Source organism: Gouania willdenowi, chromosome 1 (genome assembly GCF_900634775.1).
Source record: "Gouania willdenowi chromosome 1, fGouWil2.1, whole genome shotgun sequence".
Lineage (NCBI taxonomy): Eukaryota > Metazoa > Chordata > Actinopteri > Blenniiformes > Gobiesocidae > Gouania > Gouania willdenowi.
Window position 1 is genome coordinate 11,910,725 of NC_041044.1, and position 12,358 is coordinate 11,923,082.

The window sequence follows — 12,358 nt, forward strand, 5'->3', positions numbered from 1 at the left end:
CACCTCTGCTTGGCTTGCTGTAATGCCGTCCTCCTCCTCTCCTCTTCCAGCCTCCTTCTAGCCTCCTCCAGCTGAGTGAGGGGGTTGGGGGCTGGGTTGGGGGGCATAGCTGGGTCCTGGATAAAAGGATGCGAGGGTTGGACCTGGGTGGATGAGGTGCCCGGTAAGGCGGTGGACATGGAGGAGGGGTTGTTGCGCAGCTGGGCAGAGACCCAAGGGTGTACAGCTCCAGGTCGCTCCACAGAGGTCGGACGGGGAGATTCGCTGCTAGTTCCTGTCCTTCTGGAGCTGCTAGTGCTGCCACTGGAAAAACAACAATATTTCAATCGGAGGGTATTTTTGGAATTGGAGACATGCAAAGTAAAAAAGTGGGTAATGTTCATATTATTACATTGTTTTAAAAAGCACCAAACTCAAAGCTATTTTTTTTACAATTATTGCATTACATTTTGAAAAATGTCAACAATGCACCTACAATTTATTTTTGCTTTTTTTTGGCAACTCTGTGTAAATAACAAAAAATCTTGTAATTAGTTTGAATTAAATTTCTAATAATTTCCTAGCATTAGCTAAAATAGGGTTATGGTTACGGCATGTTTACTTATTTATTTATTTTTACCCGTGTGTGGTCTTCCTTTGTCTGTCTCCATCCATCATCCATTGAAGGATCTTCTGGTTTCTTTCCAGATCTTCCAGTGGCACCTGTGTCTCAACGCCACGCCCACTGTCCTCAGCTTTGCCTGATGACTCCAAAGTCTTCTTACAACCTCTTCGTGACAGCGTACTGCCTTTGCTACTGCAGAATGAATCAACACCATGAACACATCTGGTGATCACATCTGCACACAGATTGCTGCAAACCAAACACACATGCTTACCTGTAGCCCATTCCCTCGGCCGTGCTGGCTCCAGCTCCCTCAGCGTAGTTGCGGCTTCTCCCCGTGTACTGGCTGGCTGGATCTCCGTTCCACAGGAAGTTAGCCTGAGACCTACCAACTGCTTCCTCTTGACCGTCTCTTCCTCTGTGGTGGTACAGCGGTTTGTGGTGATGATTACCTAAAGGAGAAATCAGAAAGACTATAATTACTACCATTATAACTGGTTGGTCTAAATTAGGGCACTTAAAAATGTCTGGAAAGAAAAAAAAATTTAAACTTATTTTTTTTAAACTCGATTTTGCAATATAAAAATAGTTTTGATATACAAATTTTAAATTTCTATTGAATCAAACTTTTGCCCAGCCCTAGTCTAAATCATATACATCCATTCCACACACCTTAAAAAACAACCTCTGAAAATAACTTTATACCAACTGCTCACACAACACCTTTTAATGGAAAGCTCTCAATTCATCTATCACTCAAAATACTTTAAAATCTGTCAAAAGACCATAGGTGTCAAACTCAATGTGAAAATGGACAGAACTCTGAAATCGTAGTGTGTTTACAAGGAGCTGCTCCTGCTAACACATTCTTTTACTCTGTAGGGCTGCCTTCACATCTTTAGTGTGTGTTTAGCTTAGAAAGTGGGAATTGGCTGTACATCATGCCAGTGTTGTGCTAATTGGCTGTTACGGGGATTCTGACAATTTCTACATCTGCAAGTTTTTGGCTTAGCTCACCCCCCTGTCCTCTCTAGCTGTGCATGAGCATTATTTGCTCCATGTCTGTAGGAATCCTCTGGTAAATGGGATGAAGAGTTTGTTACAGCAGAACTCTAAATTGGTATTTGAAGATCTCATATTGATACTTTGCTACCAGTGGAAGGCCTAGATGGGGTAAAACCGACCTGTTCAACGTTCGTTGGGATAGACTTTAATGTTGCTGGAGATTACATTTTTTATTAAAATCAGATAAAGACATAGAATAAACTTCATAAATTAAAAAATTTAAAATCATTTGCTTGAAATCAAAGGTTGAAATTGGTGCTCGAAAGTTTGTTTTCATCTCCATCGTAAACGCTTATTGACATTTTCAGCCATCATAGCACCGCTACACGCACACCTCCTCCCAGCTACACATGCACGCCAAAAGACTGACCATCAGCATTTCTTATAATTTACCAGTTTTAGACAAAACAAAATGTGTTACATTTAATTATATTTCTTCCTTGCTGTCCACTCCTTTTCTTGAAAGGATGGTGGCTACTGTGTCTGTGCGTCAGCTGTGTGCCGCGGTGTGCACGTCAGCTGCAGCTTGTGAAATATAACGTAATTTTGACATCTGAGTTTTTTGGAGCAGATGTCAGCATGTTGACCAGCTCCTGTTCCTACACAAAAACCTAGACACTCCAAAGCCCTAGCTTGATGAACATTAAAAGTTTCAGTTCACTAACTTCAAAAAGTTAGTTTCTGATGGAGGTTTTATTCCATTTATTTCAGTATAAATAATAATAAATCACTAAATAAATAATGATAAATCAGTGAATGACTGAATGTGATGTGCATTGGTTTTTGGAACTGTGACATATTTTTAGACGTTTAGGATTGAACGTATGTGTTTGGATAATCATGATAATCGTCACTTTAGAATCTCAATACTTGTAAAATCGAATCTTCACCCAAGAATCAGGATTAATTTAAAATCAAAATGGGATAAAAGGGTATCGTCCCAGCCCTAATAAACTACTCCAGGTGCGCTCGAGTATGAAAGCTCTGAGGAGTGCAGACAGTCAGCACGGAGTCTGCTTCGCCTACATTCCACCTGAGTATGTTTGGGCCTTAAAGTAAAAACATTCCTTTGCATCCGTTTTCGGGACCCCACATCCCAATGCAAAAAAAAAAAAAAATTGTGTTTACACTGCTTACACTCCCAGAGCGGCTCCGTATGAACAAAGGCGATTGCCAGCATTTGTGATCTTGTCTTAGCGAAAGTAACGTTTGGATTTGTTGAAGCATGCTTAATGTATACCAGAAATATAATGTACCACAGCAGTGGAAGTGCGTTACAGCCAGATTGTGGCCTTGTATAATATACTGTATATCAAATGGAAATGCAGGTTGTCCGACGGGCACTAGAAACACTGCAGGGAGAGGCACAACTTTCGCCATCCTAATCGCCAATTTGTTGTGGGCTGGTGTAATCAGCAGCAGAAGTAATATTTAAATGAAACCGCAAACTCATGCTCATGTATTTTGCTTCTTAAATTCTTCACTGTTCTCCACACACACATCAGTCAATACAGCATTACTGATCTACAGCCACTCCTAGGCAGTGAAGGAACAACTGCACATAAAACAAACCGAAACTTAAGAAATAATGAACATCTTGAATGCAGCTTGTTTGACTTCTCATGTCGGGAAACTCGGGTGTAATGAGAACTTGCCCGACTACAGTTTTTGCTTGCCTGTGACAAGTGGAAAAGCATTAATGTCGAGTCTTGACACTATCAAGCACATTACACCACAATAGGTTCTTCTTGGCCACATTTACATGGGAGATTGAATTCCTCTTTAATTAAAAAAAAAAGTTAAATTCTCTTTAAAGTTTAAGCTGACCTTGTAAACACTTAATTCCAAATGCAAATGTAATTCCGAATTAAACTTAAATCTGAATTAGGTGGCTGGTTTATTCTTATTTTAAATACAAATTAAATAATTCCTCTATTTTGTAAACGTTAAAAGTTAATTCAAGTCGTTTTACGTATGCTCAGCTAGTCTATTTTCTTAGAGCCTTAAAATACATGGATTATGGATATAATGAAAAGAGTGGAACATGCAGACATTCACACGGACACAGTACACACGGACACATTACAGGCAATACTAAAACCCGGAGACGGCGTAACTGCGGCCTCGTACTGCATTCCCATGCTGTAATATCACAAAGTTTATTATTGTACCAGTTGTTAGAGCTACTATCTTTACCAAATAGTTATTCCTGGTTATTGTTTTCTGGAGTTTTACTGGGCTATATTTACCGGTAATCAGCGGACCAAAATGAAACAGTATGTTATTGTTGAGCTGCCGCTTCAATCAAAATAAAAGTGAAGACAGTTATCATGTGTGGTCTTCTTTGTTGTAGCCGAAAATAAAAGGTTTGTTGTGTTTTTTTTCCCCGGAAGATGTGAATACGTCACGATCAGGCCCTGTCCAATCAGAACCCATCCCAACCCACATGCCTAAAGCGGAAATCAATGAAACCTGTTTTCCATGTAAACCTCAATTCGGAAATACCATTTCCATGTAAACACGAAGCAGAACACTTTAATTCAGAATTACTAATTCCAAATTAAAAACCATCATGTAACCGTGGCCACTGTGGAAACTACTGCTACTCACTGACATGGTGAAGGGATTACCGTAAAACCGTCTATAAACAGGCACTGCAAATTAGCTGGCTGCAAGGTTGACCGAGGATTTCGGAGAGGAGGCTTGACCGCAGTGCTGCGGATGATGAGACGGCGCACGCTCACGGATCTTGGCTGCGGGTAATGCAACAATGAATGCAACAAGTATAAACATCAGTGAGCTCCTTTGGAGTGTGCGCGGTCCGCTATGAATGAAGCCATGCATAACGAGTCCTTCACTGAGTACGTGCTCACATTGAGAGCAGCAATAAGACGGAAAAACGTGCCGAGCTCCGTGATAAGAGCGTACACACTCATCAGAATCTGTCTGGAGGGTCCAGAACTGATGGACTATGATGCCAGGCCAGATGGTCAGCTGTGGTTCTCCCAGGGAAGGGGTCTGCAAGCTGCGGCTCTGGGGCCTTATGTGGCCCTTTGACTCTTTTGCAATGGCTCCCTATAGCTTTAAAACTATTGAAATAGTTATTTTTACAGAGGCTATTAATGATAAATGACAAATAAAATCAAGATAAAACAATTTGTTAACCTAAAATAAATCACGTTATGCTATGACTGAGTTTTAACTCCCTGGTAAGATAACTAAACCAACAAAAACACTATTCTGGAAGAAAATATAGATTTTATTTGTGTGGGAACAGATTAATTTAAACTCCAATGTGCCAGTTAATTATGCTTTGTGTGTGGCAAGAAATGAGCAATTAGCATGTGTTGATCACATGGTCATGTATTATGAAATTTAAGTTACTTTTTGTAGCCTTCCAAATACATTAACTAAAAAAAAATTTATATAACATTGTGTTAATGTTCCTTGTAGAGTAAAGGTTGTAAACCCCTGAAAAGGGGAAGAGGGTTACGAGACCCCACTATAAGAGCTGGACCCTCTGAATTTAATTCCATGGGGTGAAGCAATGCAGATACAATGTTGGTTATGCAACTGTTAAGTTAATTCAAGTACAGCCTTTCTACAAAATAAAAATAATCAGAATAAATGTAACCTGTTATGCTTTGCTGTTATTTAAAAAAAAATGTTAGGTCTTTTGAAATTATATAGAAGAAATGAAATGTTATTTCAGCCACTGTTTGTTGGAGAAAAACATAATATTGACACTAAAACATTTAGCAAATATATCTTGAGTCATTGTCAATCTTTACTTCATACAAAACTACGATATGCCAGTTAAGTCAACTATTCATGAGCATGCATGACTATGCTGTACACTCTCTCCACCCCCGCTCAAAAAAAAGGTGCGACCAAATTCTGTGCTGGTGCGACCAACTGAAAAAGTTAGTCGCACCAGTGCCACCACTGGAAAAGTTAGTGTAGAGACTTGTACCTTTGACCCCAACAGCAGGTAAACCGTGTCCTCCTCTGTGTGGTGGGTAGTGAGGTGGTCCAATTCCTCCATCAGGTGAACGTGAAGATTTGGGAGGAGAGTGTCGACCCCCAACGGGATTGTTGGTTGCCCCTGGTGACTGGCACCCTGGCGTCTTCATTACCCGTTGTACATGTTCATCCAAGATAGACTCAGGATCATCATCCAGGGAATCCTCCATGGCAACCAGGCCTCCGTAAGTGTTAGCAGTGGCGTTGGCAGTGGTCTCTGAATAGCGGGCGCCATAGAGAGGGGGAAATGATGATGGGAGGGGGAGTGGTATGCTATGAGAAGACATAGAGGTTGTCATGGAAACATCAGCATCATCCCCCTCTTCTTCCTGTTGAGTAAAGAGAAGATGTTTCGTAGCCAGGAATGCAAAAAAATTAGGTCTTTAAACATACTGGAAATAACATCTAGAAAATCTAAGCTGAGGCTATGCACTCACCAGTCTTACTCTTTTAAGCCGCTCTTCAAGTCTTTCCTGAGCCTCTCGCTCTCTGACAACCGTTTCAAGCCTGCTGATGAGCTCTGCTGCAAACCTCTCGGGCTCTACATGGATGTCCTTTGGCATGCGATATGTGCGCTGTGTGAAGGCGAGCAAAAAGTAAGTTATATTCAATAAATTCTAACCTGCAGCTTCAGTTAAAATAATAATGATAAAGTGGCTCACTACCACTGATTATATAATATGTACAATGGTAGGAAAATTCAATAAATAAAAATTTAAAGCGTAGAACTAGTAGCATCTCACACATTTTTCACAATAATTTCATATTTTACCAAAATTTTTATTTTTATTTTTTTTATTTATTTATTCAGTTTATTTCCGACATGGTTGCATTCACAGAAGTTTTGTTGTTTCTTTTTCCATGACTTATTTCTGAACTGCTAATATCTATTCAAGAACATTAGAATTAAAAAATGAGTGTATGTAATTTAATTTACGGGACATGGGAGAGTTACACGAAAATCACTCGAGATTACGTCTCAATAGGTCCATTAGCATCAATGCTAGCAATCCCACATATTCTATGGCATATTAACTCATTGAGTGCCATTCACATCTATGGACGTGAATTGTGTTTTCACGGCTGGGGTTGCTAGGAGACAGTGTGACGAAGCTCTCCGGTGAATAACGAACTTGTACAATGATGTAGTGACCAACTGGTGACATGTAGGTGGCAGCAGTGCATCTTTGGATGAGAGATCACCCGTGATAGGCAGAGCTCAGGGGGAAGAGGAAAGGAGTTTACAAGACCAAAAATGGTGCTACAAGAGTTGATGCTAAAGTTCCCAGCAGCTCACACTCAACCAGAGGTTGTGTGGAACCTAAGTGGACTATTGAGAGTGTCGCAACGATGAGATAAAACGATCAAAAAAACAGGGGAAAGCGGTGACACTCGGCCTGTCCGGGAGGAGGAGGAAATTGCGTGTGGGGAGAATGACGGGGGAGAGACTTGGAGGACGGCCAAATTACAGTAAGAAAACCATTCAAGTCTGACCCAGAGAACAAAATAATAATAATGTTGCCATCAAAAGCCTGGTCTCAGTGTTGTTTTTGTAGTTTTATAGTAGGAAACCAATGTTGAGGTGTCCGTAGAGCAAAAAATAAATAAATTGCTTCAAAGTCACTAATAGGTTTTTTCAGAAAAAAGCCATTTCTCTCGGCTTTTTGTCACAAACTGGCGATTTGTGTGAAACTTGCCTCTACTCAACTGCAGATTACAGAAGAAAAAAACAAGCTAGAAACAAAATTATTGTTTCAGATGAAAGTAGAGACTTTAATCTTTCAGATTCTGGTTCAGATGTCAGATTGTTATAGGACAAAATATTCTGTGGGTCTTTAAAAATCAGTCAAAATGTTACATTTCAAAAACTTTATACACCTTCAATCACACATTTTCTGGTTAAAAAAAGCAAGTAACTGAGTAATATTGTACCAGTCCACGCAATAACATATTTAGGATGCACATTACTTATTTGCAGCCACGTTGCATTGAATGCACATTTTCAGGCATTTCTAAAAGCTTGATACTGATGCTCCCAGACTCGTATCAGCAGCATGCGAACTAACTTACCTAGAGAGTGAAGCACTTTCAATTTGAGATAGCGCTTAACATATTTGAGATCAATATATTTTAAAATTTAAATACAGTAGTCCCTCATTTATCGCGGGGGTTACGTTCTAAAAATAACCCGCAATAGGCGAAATAGTCAACTTTATTTTTTACAATTATTATACGTTTTAAGGCTATAAAACCCCTCACCACACATTTTATACACTTTTCTCAAACAGGGATTAACATTTAGATCTTGTTTAAACACACTAGCTTCAAACCTTCGTAGATTTTAAAACATAAACCTGTTTTCAAACCTACAGCACTTCAGTCACACTGCTAGCGATCAGATATTGATGCCGAACGCATTCAGAGTCTTTGTTGACGATGACATCAAGCCAACACGGACACCGGTCTGTTCACCCATTCAACCATGGAGTAAAAGCTGTGTGTGACCACCTGGAGCTGTATGACACGGCCTTTATAACCGGGACTGGACTAGAAAGGATTTGGCGTTGAGGAGAATCAGCGAGGAGGTGGTAGTAGCAGGTAAAAGTTCTCTCTGTAGCACTGAGCTAGGATAGCATTAGCCGCTAATGCTCCGGCTATTTTCACTGGTGGATTATGTTTGTGAGAGGAGAAAAAGGAGCACAGCTCCTCACTTCAGCAGGCAGTGAAACTCACCGAGTTGGATGTGTCGCTGGTGGTTAGCCAATAAAGGACGCAGAACACAATGCGCGTTCATGCACCGCAATATAGCGACGGACTACTGTAAAACAGGCTGTACTTCCAAAACAGTAAAAGTATTCCATGACTTTTCAAAACTGGAAAACCAGTTTTTCAAATTCCATAACTCTTACAGGAATTTCATGACCGTGGGGACCCTGCTAACTAAAAAAATAAAAAATAAATAATGGCATTCCTTTAAAAAAAGTAAGTGAAATTGCTGCAGTTGTTAGCTGGCTCCTGATTGGCTGATGAGCACAGAAACTGTACTTGAATCTGATTGGCTGAGAGCACATGAAAGGACCTAAAGAACATTGCAGCCACTTCTTTTGACTTTCATTGTTGTAGAACAGAAGCCAGAATGCAGGATCATGAACCTGACCGACCTGTAATCCTGGCACCAGAAGCTCAAGCTTCACTAGATAATGGAACCCCAAGAATTGTGTATCCAGGCTCTGTGGCCACCCAACCAGTGGCCGCCCAGCCAGTAGCCGCCCCACCTGTAGCTGCTCTGCCTGTGACCGCCCCACCTGTGGCCGCTCCGCCTGTGACCGCCCAACCAGTGGCCGCTCCGCCTGTGACCTCCAAACCAGTGGCCACTCCACCTGAAGCTGGGCAGGCTGACACAATGCAGCATCTCCGTAAACGGAAACGAAAAGAGAAGTGCCACCACAGCTTGACGGAGGATGAATCGGAGAAAAAGAAACGTCGCTTACAGAAAAACAAGGAGGCTGCCCATGTGTATCGAAAAAAGCAGAAAGACTTATTCAAATACTTGACAGATCGTGCTGCCATGCTGGAAAAGGAAAACAATACTATGATGGAGGAGATTCAAGCCCTGAAAGCAGTCTCAACAGCAAAGACTAAAGTATAAATGCTTTACAAAAAAAATGACAAAGAGGGCACATGGTGGCTTAGTGGTTAGCACATCCGCCTCACAGAAAGAAGGTCCTGGGTCCACCCTCCTCCGGCTGTGGCAGGAATGACAGATTCAACCTTTGAATACCTTTCTATTTTTTTAATTCCAGTTGCAGACATTGGGCGCACATGGAGCGGTGGTTAGCATAACTGCCTCAGCGAGAAGGTCCTGGATTCAAGCCCTGTGGTGGACACTTGGGTTCTTTCTATGCGGAATTTGCATGTTCTCCCAGTATATTGTACCATTGATTAAAGAGTCTAGATTGCCCTTCGGAGTGAATTGCTTTGTTGACCACAAATTTTTGGTTATTTTTGCAGCAAAAAGCCTCAGGCAATGTGCTCTTTGACTGCTGCGTTCCCACTTGAGTCACATTTGAAAAACATCAAAAAACACAAACCCATCGGAATTTTTATTTTTTAATGCACAGATTGTTCATTGTTCCCAGCCCTCAGCTCAGACTATCATGTTTTGCTGCTCCTAATCATGGTACCATGATCATTCACACTTTAAAGGCTTGGAAGAAATTTGGATCCTAATTAATAACGATACAGTAGGTGTAAATGTTTGGGCATCCCCATTTCATTTTTATTTTTTTTTAAATCAAGATTAAAAGGCAATCCGGATCCAATCCAGATGAAACTCAAGTGTGGTAATTGATATGATACATTTTGCCAACAAGAGACAAGGACTTTCACATTTTTGAAAAATCCAGAATCACTATAATACATTTCTAAAAGCTTGATATACCATTCCGACCATTGACGCTCTCATTCTCGTCTCAGAAGCGGGCAAACAAACTTACCTGGAGAGTGAATTTGTGAGCTCTCGTGATTCCCGCTCAATGATGCTGCCGGTACGCAGCACTTTCAATTTGAGATAACATTTAACATCTTTGGGTCAATATATTTTAAACATTCAAATAAAATAGGCTATATTTCCAAAACAAATTATTCCATGACTTTTCAAGACTGGAAAATTGCTTTTTAAAATTCCAGAACTCTTCCAGGAATTTCATGACCGTGAGGACCCAGTCATAGCTGAAAAATTTAAAATCAGTGTTTGCATATATTAAAAAGTTTAAATCGTATGAAGCATTTTATCTTCTCCTAAAAATGCCAACCAACCGACACTGCAAGGGACATCAATGTACAAAATTTAGTCTGAATGCATCTTAACAGAAACGTTATCTCATTGGAAGGTTGGATAAAAGAGGTAAATACAGGTACATCTAAAAAAAAAAATTGAATATCATGAAAAGTCATCAAAATTTCAAAAAATAAAGGCTTGAAATATTTCACTCTGTGTCATGAGCCTATATCATATCTGGGTTTGACTTTCTGAAATGAGTGACCACAAATATGAAACTTTTTCATAATATCCTAATTTTTTTTAGATGTACCTTTACTACAATATTGCAAAATTATGTTGCATTATTAAAGTATATTAACATAAATTTTACATGTAGAAACTTATTTTTTGAACAAAATGAACAAAGTACTGAAAAGGGGTTACATGCACTGTTGAGTAGGTTGGTGCACTCACAGGTATATGAGGTAGGGGCACACGTCCATTGGCTTTGGCACTTTCATGCATCTCTTTACGATGTTGCTTCCGGTATCTGTAAGGAGGAATACCATCTCTACACACACACATACACACACAGTCAAAGAGATGCAACAACTAAACAACGGAAGAACAGGCTTTACTGTACACTTACACGCTGCTGTCGGTCAGTGACAGTGTGTCTGCATCACTCGACATACTCTGCTGTTCACTGTCATTGGCACTTGTTGCTGGAGCCCGAGCATAGCCCATGTTGGCATAGTATGGGTTAATCGGCTCCTTACAAGGTCTGGGGAAGATTGATTAAAACCAAATGGACATTAGATTTATTACTTTACACTCATTTTAAATGCCTTGGAGTTTACTGATCATCATTGAGGGGAAATTGGGTGACATTAATGCTGCTCTCATTTATATGACATAAATAATTAAAAAAGAACAGTCAAAATAATCCATGTCAGTACAACTTATATATACCTTTAAATTATGTCTTACTCATTATTTTAAATTACATTTTTATTCTTGAGATACATTTTTGTTTATTTATAGCATTCTTTTTTATTGGTATTTACTTTGTTTCCTCACAGTAAAACTTATATCTTCCTTTTAATTGTATCTTACTTTATTTTTCGACATAGATTTTTGTTTAATTATGTTTTTTTTTTTTATTTATTAATATTTTGTTTCCTCACAGGAATTAAAAACTAATATTTTCAGAAAAAAAAAAAAAAATTCTAAAAAAAACCTGAATTGTAAAAAAAATTATGTGGAAAACAGAATTAAAATAAAATGCATATGCATTTAAATGTATAAAATATTTTTTCACTATCTGTCAGAAAAATCGCAATTAGGTTTTTTTGTCAAAATCGTGCAGCCCTAATAGCATGCCTGTTCTTTTTTCAGAGGCAAACCCTTAAAATTAGATAAGTCAGTTAAAGCCCCACGCCAAACGTCACACAGGGACCTTTATTAACAGAGGTGTAGAGAACAATATCAAAATGTATTAAAGAAATTATCTGCATTTGTGCACATTTTAAAAAACAACTTCAGCTGACCAAATCATTGTACAATATTTTTATTATTATTATTATTATTATTATTATTATTATTATTATAATTAACTATCAATTTTTGTATTATTACTGACAATTGTGAATTTATCAGATACAGAATATATAAACAGTTGCCACTACTAAGACACGTGCTGTAATGATGGCCTTCTGAGAACTGTCCCTTTAAGGGCCATGGTAACGTAAGGTCAGAGTTGAGTCAGACCTGCCTTCTTCCTGATCCGTACGGAGCGCATGGACGGAGTTTAATGTTACTTTACTGTCACCGTCCATTCTGAAGCGACATAAGCAGTGTTTGAGCTTTCCCTGCATACAATAAACGTGCAATGTGATGGTAAC

The 12,358-nt window shown here is 39.3% G+C and overlaps 1 protein-coding gene across 1 annotated transcript in view; it reads right to left on the bottom strand.

The window, feature by feature from the left end:
• LOC114472237 (axin-1-like) overlaps nt 1-12,358 on the bottom strand; it is a 41,176-nt gene that overhangs the window by 10,857 nt on the left and 17,961 nt on the right. The window contains exons 5-11 of the mRNA XM_028461432.1: nt 11,104-11,238; nt 10,929-11,025; nt 6,130-6,267; nt 5,643-6,021; nt 879-1,056; nt 620-796; nt 4-303 (exon numbers count right to left, since the gene is read on the bottom strand). Of these exons, the coding sequence (XP_028317233.1) occupies nt 4-303; nt 620-796; nt 879-1,056; nt 5,643-6,021; nt 6,130-6,267; nt 10,929-11,025; nt 11,104-11,238 (1,404 nt within the window). The remainder of the gene's footprint in view (nt 1-3; nt 304-619; nt 797-878; nt 1,057-5,642; nt 6,022-6,129; nt 6,268-10,928; nt 11,026-11,103; nt 11,239-12,358) is intronic.